This window comes from Phocoena phocoena, chromosome 2, assembly GCF_963924675.1.
Source record: "Phocoena phocoena chromosome 2, mPhoPho1.1, whole genome shotgun sequence".
NCBI classification, from domain to species: domain Eukaryota; kingdom Metazoa; phylum Chordata; class Mammalia; order Artiodactyla; family Phocoenidae; genus Phocoena; species Phocoena phocoena.
In genome coordinates, this window is record NC_089220.1 from 66,420,043 (window position 1) to 66,436,646 (window position 16,604).

The 16,604-nt window shown below is 37.9% G+C and overlaps 1 protein-coding gene across 1 annotated transcript in view; it reads right to left on the reverse strand.

Moving 5' to 3' along the window:
- The window catches only part of NUBPL (NUBP iron-sulfur cluster assembly factor, mitochondrial), a 259,985-nt gene that overhangs the window by 74,799 nt on the left and 168,582 nt on the right, over positions 1-16,604 (reverse strand). The window contains exon 7 of the mRNA XM_065872487.1: positions 2,907-3,000. Within this exon, the coding sequence (XP_065728559.1) occupies positions 2,907-3,000 (94 nt within the window). The remainder of the gene's footprint in view (positions 1-2,906; positions 3,001-16,604) is intronic.

Here is a 16,604-nt window from a genome sequence, read left to right on the forward strand (position 1 = left end):
CAATCCCCATCAAACTAACAATGGCATTCTTCACAGAATTAGAATAAAAAATTTTACAATTTGTATGGAAACCCAAAAGACCCCAAATAGCCAAAGCAATCTTGAGAAAGATAAATGGAGCTGGAGGAATCAGGCTCCCCAACTTCAAACTATACTACAAAGCTACAGTAATCAAGATAGTATGGTACTGGCTGAAAAACAGAAATATAGATCAATGGAACAGGATAGAAAGCCTGGAGATCAACCCACGCACATATGGTCACCTAATTTATGACAAAGGAGGCAAGAACATACAATGGAGAAAAGACAGCCTCTTCAATAAGTGGTGCTGGGAAAACTGGACAGCTACATGAAAAAGAATAAAATTAGAACACTCCCTAACACCATACACAAAAATAAACTCAAAATGGATTAAATACCTAAATATAAGACTGGACACTATAAAACTCTTGGAGGAAAACATAGGCAGAACACTCTATGAAATATATCACTGCAAGATACTTTTTGAACCACCTCCTAGAGAAATGGAAATAAAAACAAAAATAAACAAATGGGACCTAATGAAACTTAAAAGCTTTTGCACAGCAAAGGAAACCATAAATAAGATGAAAAGACAACCCCTGGCATGGGAAAAAATATTTGCGAATGAAGCAACTGACAAAGGATTATCTCCAAAATATACAAGCAGCTCATGCAGCTCAGTATCAAAAAAACAAACATCCCAATTGAAAAATGGGCAGAAGACCTAAACAGACATTTCACCAGAGAAGATATACAGATTGCCAAAAAACACATGAAAGGATGCTCAACATCACTAATCATTAGAGAAATGCAAATCAAAACTACAATGAGGTATCACCTCACACCGGTCAGAATGGCCATCATCAAAAAGTCTACAAATAAATGCTGGAGAGGGTGTGAGAAAAGGGAACCCTCTTACACTGCACTGTTGGTGGGAATGTAAATTGATACAGCCACTATGGAGAAAAGTATGGAGGTTCCTTAAAAAAGTAAAAATAGAACTACCCTACGACTCAGCAATCCCACTACTGGGCATATACCCTGAGAAAACTATAATTCAAAAAGAGCCATGTACCACAATGTTCACTGAAGCTCTATTTACAAGAGCCAGGACATGGAAGGAACCTACCTGTCCACCAACAGATGAATGGATAAAGAAGATGTGGCACATATATACAATGGAATATTACTCAGCCATAAAAGGAAATGAAATTGAGTTATTTGTAGTGAGGTGGATGGACCTAGAGTCTGTCATACAGAGTGAAGTCAGAAAGAGAAAAACAAATACTGTATGCTAAGACATATATATGGAATCTAAAAAAAAAATGGTTCTGAAGAACCTAGGGGCAGGACAGGAATAAAGATGCAGACGTAGAGAATGGACTTGAGGACACGGGGAGTGGGAAGGGTAAGCTGGGACGAAGTGAAAGAGTGGCATGGACATATATACAGTACCACAAGTAAAATGGATAGCTAGTGGGAAGTAGCCGCATAGCACAGGGTAATGAGCTCAGTGCTTTATGACCACCTAGAAGGGGTGGGATACGGAGGGTAGGAGGGAGACACAAAAGGGAGGAGAAGTGGGGATATATGTATATGTATAGCTGATTCGCTTTGTTATAAAGCAGAAACTAACACACCATTGTAAAGCAATTATACTCCAATAAAGTTGTTAAAAAAAAAGCTCTTAGAGGAAAACATAGGAAAAATACTCTTGGACATAAACTACAGGAAGATCTTTTTTACCCACCTCCTAGAGTAATGAAAATAAAAACAAAAATAAACATATGGGACCTAAGGAAACTTAAAAGCTTTTGCTCAGCAAAGGAATCCATAAACAAGATGAAAAGACAACTCTCAGTTTAGAAGAAAATATTTGCAAATGAATCAGTGGACAAAGGATTACTCTCCAAAGTATATAAACAGCTCATGGAGCTCAATATCAAAAAAACAAACACCTCAGTTAAAAAATGGGCCAAAGACCTAAATTTCACCAATAAGATGCTCAACATCACTATTTATTAGACAAATGCAAATCAAAACTACAATGAGGTATCACCTCACACCAGTCAGAACGGCCATCATCAAAAAATCTACAAACAATAAATGCTGGAGAGGGTGTGGAGAAAAGGGAACCTTCTTGTACTGCTGGTGGGAATGTAAATTTATCCAGCCACTAGGGAGAACAATATGGAGGTTTCTTAAAAAACTAAAAATAGAACTACCATATGACCCAGCAATCCCCTGCTGGGCATATACCCTGAGAAAACCACATCAAAAAGAATTATGTACCACAATGTTCACTGCAGCACTATTTACAATAGCCAGGACATGGAAGCAACCTAAGTGTCCATTGACAGATGAATGGATAAAGAAGATGTGGCCCATATATACAATGGAATATTACTCAGCCATAAAAAGGAATGAAATTGGATCTTTTGTAGAGATGTGGATGGACCTAGAGTCTGTCATACAGAGTGAAGTAAACCAGAAAGAGAAAAACAAATATCATATATGAACGCATATACATGGAATCTAGAAACATGGTACAGATGAACCTATTTGTAGGGCAGGAATAGAGATGTAGACGTAGAGAACGGACATGTGGACACGGGGGTAAGGGGAGGGTGGGACGAACTGGGAGATTAGGTTTGACATAAATACACTACCATGTGTAAAATAGATAGCTAGTGGAAACCTTATATAGCACAGGGAGCTCAGTTTGGTGGTCTGTGACAACCTAGATGGGTGGGATGGGGGGGTGGGAGTTCCAATAGGGAGGGGATATGGGTGTGCATATAGCTGATTCACTTCATTGTACAGCAGAAACTAACACAACATTGTGAAACAATTTTACTACCAAAAAAAAAAAAAAAAAGAGTTACCTGAAATAGGAATATTCTGTGAGACTGATAACTGCACATCTCCAGTTCCTGGTGGCATGTCAACAACTAAATAGTCCAGTTGACCCCAATCTACCTAAAAACCAAGATGACACAAATAACATCACTGTATAAACAAATGTGGTGAATAGTGATATAAACAAAAATAAATGAATTAATAACAAATAATAGCTTTCACTTGAACCATTAGTAAATGCCAGGGTCTGTGCTTAGGGCTGATAAATGGATGAAGAAGAAACAATCTTTGCCTCTAGCAGAACTTTTCTGACCAATAAGGTTAAATTTTCAAATGACACCACAAAACACACACATACCATAATGGCGAACCCCTTGCACAATGGACTTCTGTTCAGGACCACTCATTTATTTTCACTGAAAATAGCCCGTATTCTACCTAAGGAGGTCTTAGCTTATTGTCCTTTGTGGTTTTTGGTACAGTGTTTCCTATAGCAGATCTTAATATAATTGTTTTAAGTTTATTATTTTTCCTTCATAAAACACACTAATAATGAAAACCAAAACTTAATAAGAAAATTTTAGAAATATACCTAGAGTTCCAAATTAACATTTTGATTATTTCTTTTCAGGCACTTTTCTAAGTATCTATATCTAGAAAATTCAGCTGTTTAACCAAGTCCTTAATGCTCAGCCTCAATTAGATAGGGCTCAAGGGTACCTCAGGCTCTTTTCTCCTCAAGTGGTTCTTCCTTCTGAGTCCCCAGTTTCAGTAAAAGGCCCTAGGATCCCCTTAGTTACCTAAGGCAAAGGCTTGGGATAATACTTAACTGTTCCCTTTCCCTCGCTATCCCCAGTTACTGATTATGCCTTCTAAAAATCTCTCAAATGTATCCCTGTCTCTCTTTCAGCATGGCCAAGAACCAAACATAGGCCACAGGCATCTATCACTAAAGTCTCCCAACCAATCTCTCTGGTCTAGCACTGCCCATACAGTGTGTTCCTAACACCAGTGAAAATTGGTTTGATAGTGCCACTTTTTTGCTTAAAACTCTTCTATTGCTTTTAGGATAAAATCTAAGTTTTAGCTTCACAACCTCTGCCTGGTCTTCTTCACTTGCTAATTCCTCCTCATTCTTTAGATCGTAGCTTGAAATTTACTTCCCATAACTTCCATTAAAGATTAGATATGGTGTTCCTACTACGTAGGAACAATTCTTCTAATCATTCATTCATTCATTCATTCACCCAACAAATGTTTATTGAGTACCTACTATATATTAGGCATTGAGCTAGGTATTGATAATTAAATGGTATCATGGTCCCTAGCCTCAGAGAATTTACAATACAGAGGGAGACAGATATTAAGCACATAATGATATAACCTGTGCAAAGAAGTTAGAGAAACCGAAAGATCAACATAGCTGAAGAGCAGTGCAGGTGGAAAGATGGCATTCATTTACTGTTATTTCAGTATCTGTCTTCCCATGAAACTGTAGATGACAGAATACGTAACAAAGAATGGATACATAGGAGATGCTCAATAAGTTTTCTTTCAAGAAATGAATGAATAGGGCTTCCCTGGTGGCGCAGTGGTTGAGACTCTGCCTGCCAATGCAGGGGACACGGGTTCGAGCCCTGGTCTGGAAAGGTCCCACATGCCGCGGAGCAACTAGGCCCGTGAGCCACAACTACTGAGCCCGCGCGTCTGGAGCTTGTGCTCCGCAACAAGAGAGGCTGCGACAGTGAGAGGCCTGCGCACTGCTATGAAGAGTGGTCCCTGCTCGCCACAACTAGAGAAAGCCCTCGCACAGAAACGAAGACCCAACACGCCAAAAATAAAATAAATAAATTAATTAAAAATAAAAAAGAATAAACACATGCAAAGATCCAAAAATTTTAAAATGTAAATCATACTGTGTATATAATCCCATATCCTGTTTCTTAAAACTTAATAATGTGAAATAAGCCTTTTCCATATAATCACATATTTTAAAAATTTAGATGATATTGGGTCAGATGGATTCATTCATGTATTAACACATTTATTCAACACATATTTACTGAGAATTGATGCCAGGCACTGTTCCAGGTGATGAAGATACAGCAGTGAAAAAAACAAAGTCCCAGCCACCAGGCAACTAATGTTTTAGTGAGGAAGACAGGTAGATAAACAGGCAGAAAGACAAGCAAATCAAAGACAAGTGCTACAAAGAAAACAAGTACCCCTTACTACACAAAATTACTTGGTCCCTGATTTGGATATATCCAGATCAAATAGCAAGAGACAGTTTTAGAGACTTCCCTGGTGGTCCAGTGGTTAAGACTCCGTGCTTCCAGTGCAGGGGGCACAGATTCGATCCCTGGTGGGGGAACTAAGATCTCACATGCCACATGGCATGGTCAAAAAATAAAATTAGAAAAAAAAGAGAGAGATAGTTTTAAAAATTCCTGAATTTCAGAGGGCAAGTAGTAAGAGTTCAGACAGCTAAGGATTTATCAAAGAATTTCTTTGAGTCTATTCAGTTCCCAAGGTCCGATGGTGAGGAACACATGAAGAAGAGGGAAAAGGAATAGAGTGGTAGAAGATGCTACTTTTGACAGGGTGGTCAGAGCCTGGAGTGAAGTGAGAAAAATAACTGATGCAATTCTCAGAAAGCATTCCAGGCAGAAGCAGTAGCAAGTGCAAAGGACCTGAGATGGGGATATGCTTGGCACATTCAAGGGATAGCTAGGAAGGCAGTACAGCCTTTCTAAAATAGCACTCCCCCAACCATCAGTCTCTTTCCTTCTCTGAATGTGTCCTTCTTCAACACATTTATCAGTATATGTCATGATATACTGACATGTCTTTTAGGAATTCTATATTTCTCAAACACAAGTACTTGACACTGACTTAATGACACATTTTAAGAGAATGATGAAATGATGAACATGAAGTAGTTCATTTTCAATATAGGGTTTCTTGGTTTGAAAAATAGTTACCCCTAAGTTACCCATGACCATCGTCTATGAAACTATTTACTAAAAAGACAAAGGATACTTTTCATTTTATATCCTCTGCACTGAAATTCCTAGCACTGGCAGACTGACAAGTCTCTTTGTTTCAGAGGACATCAAATGACTGGTGCCAACAATTTATCATTGTTGTTCTTTGGCATTTAATCATATTTATCACATTGGCTCCAATTTCTTATTTCTTTAAAGAGAACTGCTATTATGGTTCCAAGGAATTAAAAGTATATCGTTGTTAAGACAATTAATTTCAAATGACTCAAACTGAATTCAAACTTTCTGGGGGAAAAAAAAAAAACCTGGACGAACACCTTCATCTCTCATAGTAGGCATTTCACAAAGGCTTGCAGACTTGAACAGAACTGGTCAGTATCTGAGTTCCAGTTTTAGAGCATTCACTAATATTAATATTGAAATATACTGGCTGCCAGGAAGTTCCAGTTCTCTTACAAAATAATCACCAAAGCATTGATTTTAGAACGATTTAGGGATTCTCTAGATTCTTCTCAGTGTTTGTTTATGCATATAAATTATTTATTACTAAATATAGAGAAATAAGTACTAGCAAAACACCCAGGTATCTCATTTAGTAAAACCAAGCGACCGATCCAGATTTTGTGTGGCCTGAACCATATACAATTTGGGCGGTCTTCTCTAAGAATTAGAATGCAGTTAGGAATGCAAAATTTGGTACAAAAGTAAATATTTATTTAGAATGTACAAGAAATCATCATAAAATCATCATAAAATGCTGGAGCCTTAGAGATTCAACTTCCTTTCTCTGAGGTCTCTTGAACAACAGAAATGCTTACACAGAAATGCTTCCTGACTGCAACCGGCTTCCTCTCTCCACTGAGAACACTCTACAACTCCCAGCATCTCTTTGGAGCCCATGGCAGTGTGGAACCCTGAACTTAAGCTTCATTAGCCTCAAGGTAACCCCACCTCTAGTAAAACCTGCTTGGCTCGCTCTCAGGCTCCAGACTCAAAGGATCCCAGCAGAACAGACTGAATCAGTCTAGAAGTGGAGTTACCAAGGTAGTTCAGAGATGCCCTGTGGATAAGGAGGCAGTGCTGCAGCAGAGAATTCAGCAGTGCAGCCAGGAAATCAAATATGTGCATTACATCTAAAGAGGGACATAAACAGCATAATGGGGGGGTAAAAAAATAAAATAAAATCCAGGGGTCAGGGCGATTGTGAAGGATGGGATGAGGTACAGATTAGGGGCAGCATTCAGACCTGAGTCTGCCAACAGAGGCTTTGTGCAAGATGCCTCTTTTACACAGTAGTACATAACCTTTATTCCCCTCCAAAGGGTTTGAGATACAGGACTTCTGGAATCAAATATTGATATAATGTAGTCACTGAGCTTTTGTCCAAAGCCATTCATATAACATTAGAATAGCTGTTTTTTCATGTGTCCTATAAATATGCATTTGTAATTGCTATAACAGCACAACCTATGGTATTGCTTTTTTATTACTGCTCTTTCTCTTTGTTTATTAAGACAACCAACACTTGAAGTTTATGCTATCAGAAATAACTACTGGGACTTCCTTGGTTGCACAGTGGTTAAGAATCTGCCTGCCAATGCAGGGTAAATGGGTTTGAGCCCTGGTCCGGGAAGATCCCGCATGCCACAGAGCAACTAAGCCCGTGTGCCACAACTACTGAGCCTGTGCTCTAAAGCCCGTGAGCCACAACTACTGCGCCCCCAAGCCACAACTACTGAAGCCCATGCACCTAGAGCCCATGCTCCGCAACACAAGAAGCCTGTGCACCACAACAAAGAGTAGCCCCCGCTCGCCGCAACTAGAAAAAGCCCACGCACAGCAACAAAGACCCAATGCAGCCATAAATAAATAAATAAATTTATTTAAAAAAATAATTACTAAATCTCTGTTAAATTATTTTTATTTCTTTCTTGTCAACCTTACACAGGGAAAATATTCCAAACTAACACTGACTGGGGTAATTTTAGGCCAACATGTCTTCTCCAAACAATACTTTGTATTTTATATTCAGAATAATGCCTGATAATCTGAGGGTAACTCAAAACCTCAAATAAAGGCAATTCCCTCTTTTCTGAGGAATGACTGGGAGATAAAAGTGTGTCTTATATTTGGACAGATAAGGCTATGAAGACATCAGGACATCAATTATGAAGAGTGTGGTGCTATGAATGGGTAAAGAAGGTGGACCACTTTCTTCCATGGATACTTCTATTAAGAAGCTGACCAAAGCAGCAGCTATCAGGCCTTGCTTCAGAGGATGCCAGGAGTACAACTGCAAAGTGGCTGAGTTGTAAGTGTTGAAAAGAAAGGGCCCATAGATGCATTCCATTTTTGGCTTCTCAGCTGGCGGGAGCAGTGTACCACAGTCAACCTCCAGGGTAGCAGACTCCATCATCAGCACTACACAGGCCATGTTTAAGTACCACAGGGTCAACATATGCTTTTCCAAAGCAAAGGCAGAGTGTCCCAGCTATCCCAGGTCTGTCAGCAAGGTCAATGTGAGCCAGGTGAAAACAATATCAGCAGGGATGGGCCCTGGGCCCCTGTCGAATCAGGGAGGAAAATCACTGCCAAGAAAGAGAGGCAGAGCTATAACCTGCTAGAGCCAAAGTGGTGGCCAAGACTTCTGAGGGCAAGAAAAAGGTAACTTAAGAATGAAAAGAGGAATCACGAAGCAGGAGAAATGGGACAAAATCTATACTGAGTAATTTAAAAGTGGGCTGTGTCCCGGCAGCCCATTCATATAATGCTTAGAATATTCCATCAGTGAGAGGGCAAATTCTTAAAGGAAGTTGGGCTGAGCCAGACACTGCCTCTTTCCTTCCTGTCTGCTCTTAGTCACTGAAGAGTTGGTTTTGACTCTTATGCCTACTTGACTCATAATTAGTAGATCTCAAGGTAGTGTCCTGATGTCTGACTCTGTCTGTCTGGCCTGGTCTGTATCTGTTGCTACTTCTACCCTGTACCTAAGTCCTGCTACCTGTTCCTGACTTCCTGGTTCTCCAACCACTGTTAGGCATGTTTCAACCCTAATAGCAAATAGAACAGTGTACCTGTGCTTTGCTTAGAATCCCAGACATGAAACCATGCCACTACTGGCATAGGAGATGCAGCTAACCTTGTCTCAGGCCCATGGACAAATACGTCAGGCAAATCACCAAGCTCCTAGGATTTTTGATTCAACTAATTTCCAAGGTTTGAATGGGTCTTCAAGCTCTAAGAATTCTAGGGTAATTATTTTTATACAAAATTATTTCCCCAACTTCAGTGTAAGCTTCCTGACAGAAGAATCCATTCTTTATACATCTCCAGACTCCCTTTCCACAGCCAATCCCCTCTCTAACGAACCAGTGTTCAGTGCTCAATCAATAACCACTGACTGATTCTGAGTCAAGTTGCTCCTTACAATTTTTTTTTCTTTTTTTTTTTAAACTTCTTTATTGGAGTATAACTGTTTTACAATAGTGTGTTAGTTTCTGCTTTATAACAAAGTGAATCAGCTATACGTATACATATATCCCCATATCTCCTCCCTCTTGTGTCTCCCTCCCACCCGCCCTATCCCACCCGTCTAGGTGGTCACAAAGCACCAAGCTGATCTCCCTGTGCTATGTGGTTGCTTCCCACTAGCTATCTATTTTACATTTGGTAGTATATATAAGTCCATGCCACTCTCTCACTTTGTCCCAGCTTACCCTTCCCCCTCCCTGCATCCTCAAGTCCATTCTCTACATCTGCGTCTTTATTCCTGTTCTGCCCCTAGGTTCTTCATAATCTTTTTTTTTTTTTTTAGATTCCATATATGTCTTAGCATACGGTATTTGTCTTTCTCTTTCTGACTTACTTCATTCTGTATGACAGACTCTAGGTCCATCCACGTCTCTACAAATGACCCAATTTCGTTCCTTTTTATGGCTGAGTAATATTCCATTGTATATATGTGCCACATCTTTATCCGTTCATCTGTCGATGGACACTTAGGTTGCTTCTATGTCCTGGCTCTTGTAAACAGAGCTAAATGGAGCTGCAGTGAACATTGTGGTACGTGACTCTTTTTGAATTACGGTCTTCTCAGGGTATATGCCCAGTAGTGGGATTGTAGGGTCGTACAGTAGTTCTATTTTTAGTTTTTAAGGAACCTCCATACTTTTCTCCATAGTGGCTGTCACACTCCCACCAACAGTGCAATGTAAGAGGGTTCCCTTTTCTCCACACCCTCTCCAGCATTTATTGTTTGTAGATTTTTTGATGGTGGCCATTCTAACTGGTGTGAGGTGAGACCTCATTGTAGTTTTGATTTGCATTTCTCTAATGATTAGTGGTGTTGAGCATTCTTTCATGTGTTTGTTGGCAATCTGTATATCTTCTTTGGAGAAATGTCTATTTAGGTCTTCTGCCCATTTTTGGATTGCTCCTTACAGTTTTATTATATTACTAAAATTAAATTTTTTGCCATGTGAGGTACTTTTTATATAAAATATAAACCTAAAATAGAACACAAAATAGGGTTAAGTCTGAACCATATTTTTTGCTCTGCCCAGTGATTTATTCATAAAATCATGCAATATTTTATTTTGGTTGCAAGAAGAAAACTGCTATAAAGGTGAAATTATTTAAATATAAATACCACAATAAAAATCTGAATAACAAAAAAATTTCTACTTGAGTTGATGGCTTACTGGCTTGTGGAAATAAGTGACACAACAAAATATAATGAACTTATCCTTGAGACTATTTTGATAACAGCTGACCCAGTTATAAGATGAAAACACATTATTTAAGTTACAACAATGATCTAAAAGTTCTTCCCTAATATTTTCATTTTTTTCGGATGAAAGTTCTCTAATCCATTTTCAACTTTCTTCCATTCTAGGACTTCTCTGGTGGAGCAGTGGTTAAGAATCTGCCTGCCAATGCAGGGCTCGAGCCCTGTTCTGGGAAGATCCCACGTGCCGTGGAGCAACTAAGCCCGTGCGCCACAACTACTGAGCTTGTGCTCTAGAGCCCACAAACCACAACTACTGAAGCCCACGCGCCTAGAGACCGCAAACAGCAACAAAGAGTAGCCCCCGCTTGCCGCAACTAGAGAAAGCCCGCGTGCGGCAATGAAGACCCAACACAGCCAAAAATAAATAAAAACAAATAAATAGATTTATAAAAAAAAAAAAATGTCTTCCTTTCTGTAGGAAAAGGGGGTGGGGGTGGAAAACTTCTTGACTAAATCCCTCCAAAGGCACTACCAACCCATGTGAGAGCAGTAATGTTTTGAGAAAGAAAGAGAAATTTTACTCTTTATGTTTCCCTTTATCATCATCTCACATTTCCTTAATTGTTCTAGCAGATATAGAGCAAGACTGACCCTGACAACCTGGAGATAGCATCAATTCACAGAGGACTTCTTACCCAAAAGTTGATATATGGGTCAATCTTTGGTACCTAGTTTCTAAAATAATGTTTAAAAGATTATCCAATTCCCAGGCTAGCCTATAGACGTCCCATGTAAATCCACAGTACAACTGAAACAGTAAAACTTCACAATATAAAAATAATGATGTTATCACAAAAGTAACAATATTTTAGTTAATTATGAGAACATCTCTCTAAATTCTCCAGAGTCTTGCTTTAGGCCACAGATGTTCATCACCTAGGAAGGAGATGTTAGTGAAGGATAGGACTGCTACCAAAAAGGCCTAAAATATTACAAACTTGCCTGAGAATCATGATATTTTTATTTTTAAAAATTACTAAAAGAAATTAAAAAATAAAAACTCTCCCTATATACCTAAAGGCTGAAGCTTCGATTTTTTTTTTTTAAGTAGGAGTAACAAATCACTTTATTAATCTAATCTGGGACGGTTTATAAAATATATTTAGATGTGTGGTACTCCCTTTAATTAGGAAAACTATAAAACCATAATACTCTTTTAAAAAAAATCCTTAGAAAAAATATTGTACTTGGGAGGATTCAAGGTCCTGAAGGAGCAGGATGGTAGCTGCCACAGAAGCTGCATGGAGCCCCAGAGAGGATTCCTAGTCATTGTCCAATGGCTTTGATGGTTCTTAAAGATGTTACTGAACTTGAGGGACACTATGTTCCAGCAGAGCAGTCTACCCAGTGTAGTACTGCATGCTAGAGATGATCTGTCCCAATCAAGCTTATTTCTTTAGCTCTAGTTACCTGTGACCTGGAGTCCTACATTTGAGTCTTACGGGCCATCAGGTCAAACTGGCTAGTGAATAGGAAAGAGGTGAGGGGAAGGGTCTACAGGTAACAGGTAAAGGAGTGCAAATGGAAATGAACAGTTAATGAGAGCCTATTATAGGGTAGATACATTTACATAACATTGTAAAATGGGCATTATAATCTCTTAATTTACAGAGATAAGAATATTCAGGATTAGAGAAGTTAAGAAAATTGCCCAAGGCCAGGCTGAGTGGTGAGTGATGGAGATGGGATATAAATCCTGGTCTGTGTGACTCAAGTCATGCTCCCAAGTGTCCCAGAGAATTGGGTGCAGCGTCACTATTCTCCAAGCCCCTGAAGACTTCTGCTACCACAACTCCAAGAACAAATGAGCTTTATGAGACTTCCCTGGTGGTCCAGTGGTTAAGATTCCACGCTCCAAATACAGGGGGCCCAGGTTCGATCCCTGGTCAGGGAATTAGATCCTGCATGCCACAACTAATAGATCCCACATGCCGCAAGGAAGATCCCGTGTGCCGCAACTAAGACCCAGTGCAGCCAAATAAATAAATAAATATTTTTTTAAAAAAGAACAAATGATCTTTACTACAACACTTTTTCAGAGTATGATAAAATACATATATAAAGTAGACACTATAGACCCACAGAAAATTATTTACTTAGATAATATAAGTAAGAAATAAAAGAATCATTTGTTTCCTTTTTTCCCCTCCCATTTTCCTGGTTAATTATAATGATGTTTCTTCTATTTCTGAGCATTTTTTAATGGTATATCACAGTATTCTTTCCTTACATGATCCTTTAAGAGTCTTTTATATATTAAAGCATGGTCTTGGGGCTTCCCTGGTGGCGCAGTTGTTGAGAGTCCGCCTGCTGATGGAGGGGACACGGGTTCGTGCCCCGGTCTAGGAAGATCCCACATGGCGCGGAGCAGCTGGGCCCGTAAGCCATGGCTGCTGAGCCTGCGCGTCCAGAGGCCACAACAGAGAGAAGCCCGCGTACCGCAAAAAAAAAAAAAAAAAAAAAAAATATTTTATCTTTCAATAATCCACCACCAAATTCTAGTTTTGTTTTAAGTCAATAACCATCATTCTACCCACCGTCTATTTTTATTCTAAAAATTTAAAGATCTAACTCACATCAAATAGAAAACCAACTGTGAGAAATTGTAGCTCCATATTCAGTTACATTTTAAGTATGAGCTATTATAATGCAGCTTTCAGATTTCAAATTCTGATTCAGACATTAATCACTATGATTAAAAAAAAACAGCACTGGAAAGGAGGAGTTTGGTAAAAATCAAGACTATGAATCTAGCTGGGTACAGATAAGAGTCCAGATATCTACTCATCAAACAGAAGAATTCTAGTGTGGAAAACTGGCATACCTAAATTCCAATCATTTTTATCACCAATTAGCTAGATTACCATGGGTCAGCCAGTTAACCTCTCTGGCCCTCAATTTTCTCATCTGTTAAAGTGTTTTAGATTAGATGATCACTAAGGTTCCTTCCAACTACTTAAAAAAAGAAAATGTGACCATGACCTGTTTATGTAACTTGAAAGACATCTGTGAGAGATTTGCTTACAGAAAAAAGTAAATAAAAAGTATTCTTATCAGAAGCACCAAAATGACAAAACAAGCTATTTTTTTTTAAGGGAGCACTTTATATAAAAACAAGAAAGCTAAAAGCAAATTGGTATATTTAACACATTTATTTCATGGAACGATCATATTTCTTATGGAAAATTTAGCTTAAATTTACAAAGAACTCAAATCTAAATTTGTTTTGAACTACAATCTACTCTGCCATCCTAAAATACCTCGTTCTGGCTCATCTAGGAATTAATGTGTTATATCTATATAAAATGTCATAATTTACAAAATAGATGCATTCCTGAAGAGTTGTTGAGGGAACCACCACTAAGTTGAATGGGGAGGGGACTCAATCATAAACCCTTAAAGGTCGAGAGATCTAATCCAATTTTCCAGCTAATACAAAACACTCATGACTGAGATATACTCAACCAACAAAAGAAAGCTCGAATCATTCCAATGCTTATCACACATTCAGATACAAACTGTGGAATAATTTGTACAATAATAATAATATAAAAGCATGGAAGAAAATTGTCACAAGAATCTTTTCTATTTTTTTCTTTTGCTTTACATGAAATTGGTTTACTTTTGACTTACTTTATTACTCATACTTCATAACTTAAGATATGCTTTGTTTTCTGATTTGTCTTTTGTTGCTACGTGCACCGCTATTTGTAAGACATCCTCCTTTTAAAAATATGAATAAGCACCTATTAAATCCCAAGGATTTAACTTGAGACTACAGAAATATATTTGAGCTTTTAGAAAAATAAAAAGGATTATATTTGTAGCATAATTTTTTTTAACTGATATGTTTTCTGTAAAGAAAGAAAAAAATCAGCAGTTTCAGTCTCAGGCACAATGGTTGTGTGAAAGTGTCAATAAATAGGTCAGTCAGAAAGTCACATATCAAGGTTTTATTATTAATTCATTGTTTGAACTTATCCAAGCTGCTTAACTTTTTTATGCCTCTGTTAGCTCATCTTACGATGGTTATAAACAGAGAATTTTAGAGCTAGGAGGGACTCTAGAGATTATCTTGTCCAATGTCCTTATTTTACAGATAAAGGAACTGTAACTCCAAAATCAAATGATTTGCCAATGATTTGCCTCTGCAAAATATGGATAATAAAAATAACTTTGTCTGATTCATAGAGGTTTCTTTCTGAAGAGGAAATGAAATCACGGATTTTCTAAAAAACATTAAATAATTGAATAGTAGTATTGTATTGAAAAAAGTTACTTTAAAGAGAAGCTTGTCATATCATGCAAGTCAAAATTAAAATTTCTCTCAATAAGCCTATCATGTCTACTCTTCTAACCAGGTGCTAGGAAAATATCTGTCTATTTCTGAGGTCACCATATTCCAAAATGACCTGAACAAGTAATTTAAAAATATATTTTCCATATGTTTACATGTCATAAGCTGAGTTAAGCGGCTTTTTGCAAATTAAAGGGAAATTTCTCACCAGTAAAAATTAAGCATGAAAACACTGGGTCAAAGTACAATTTAAAAGATATAAATGACTAAAACTAAGGGCTAGGAAGTGAGCAGAAATCACATCTGTTGTTTGAATATATTAATTAAATTTCTACATTTTAGTGAGCTGTATTTTGCTCCTGTTAAGTAGACCTGCCACCTACAAAGCTGAAGAAAAAACAATAAATGTACTGTCATAAGTGACTTTTCCTAGCGAAAACTAAACAATGCAGCAGCTTTTAGCTATAACTAAGTTTAACAAAGCATTTTGAGAAGGATTAAGGATGGAGAAAGAATTGAGATGAAGGTGATACAGATATAGATTGGAAGTAGGTTTGAGGATAGAGGGGGGTAAAAAAAACACATAAAACAATCTAATTCCCATCTCATCAACTTCAGCACTTTCCGACTTCCTAGGCTACATAATTACTTCAGAAGTACCCAAAAGACATCTAAGAAACCTGAAATCACTAAATTGCAAAGAAACAGAAAAACAGACCGAAGTTTATGCATCTCATTAAAAGATCGTTAAATGAGCAGCTGTTTCTCCATTCTCATTTATGCACACTGGTCATTATATGCAGGCTTGTTCACAATAATCTTGTACCCTGATGAACAAGTGAATGTGGTACTATATCTAGTTGTTCTTTCCTCAACAGGTATCTTCATATTCATCTTAATATTTCAGATCACACATTAATATGCATGCCTAAAACCAGAAGATAAATAAGTGGATACACAGAATCATCATTATAGAATTTAACCCTAACTTAGAAATTAATACCAACACTTACATGTGCCACGCGCTGTTCTAGACACTGGGAATACAGCCATGAACAAGATACCTAAAGCTCCTGTCTCCATGAAACGGGGATAGGAGGACAATAAACAAACCAACTAGTATGTCACCTGTAATCCTGATGAAAGTTATCTTTCTAGACCTCAGTTTGCTGTCTATAAAACTGGAAAACTAATATTACTTAAGTATCATCATACCCTTCTCAAACAAAAATTACCCCCAAAACCTGTAAATAAATAGAACTTGTGCCCTAATTCTCCCTAACATATCCCTGCCTCCAGTGGCACGTGCATAATAACAGAATGCAGGCCAGAGTAGGAAGTAAGCAATGCCATGAAGTACAAGAAAACTAACTGTATCATGGTGAGGCTCAATACAAACCTGTGTTCTATACAGAAACTAACTCTAGTTAGTAAGCTATGGTTTCTCAGATAAGATAATAATGATACATACATGCTATTTTGGAACATATTTTCTCTTGGCTGCGTACTGATGTCCAGATAAGTCATTTTTAATTTAAATATCATGGCTGTCCATTTAAAAACCTTTGTTATCAACTAGACTCTTGTTAATCAGATTATGAATTTCAAGTCACATTTATCAAGTCACAGA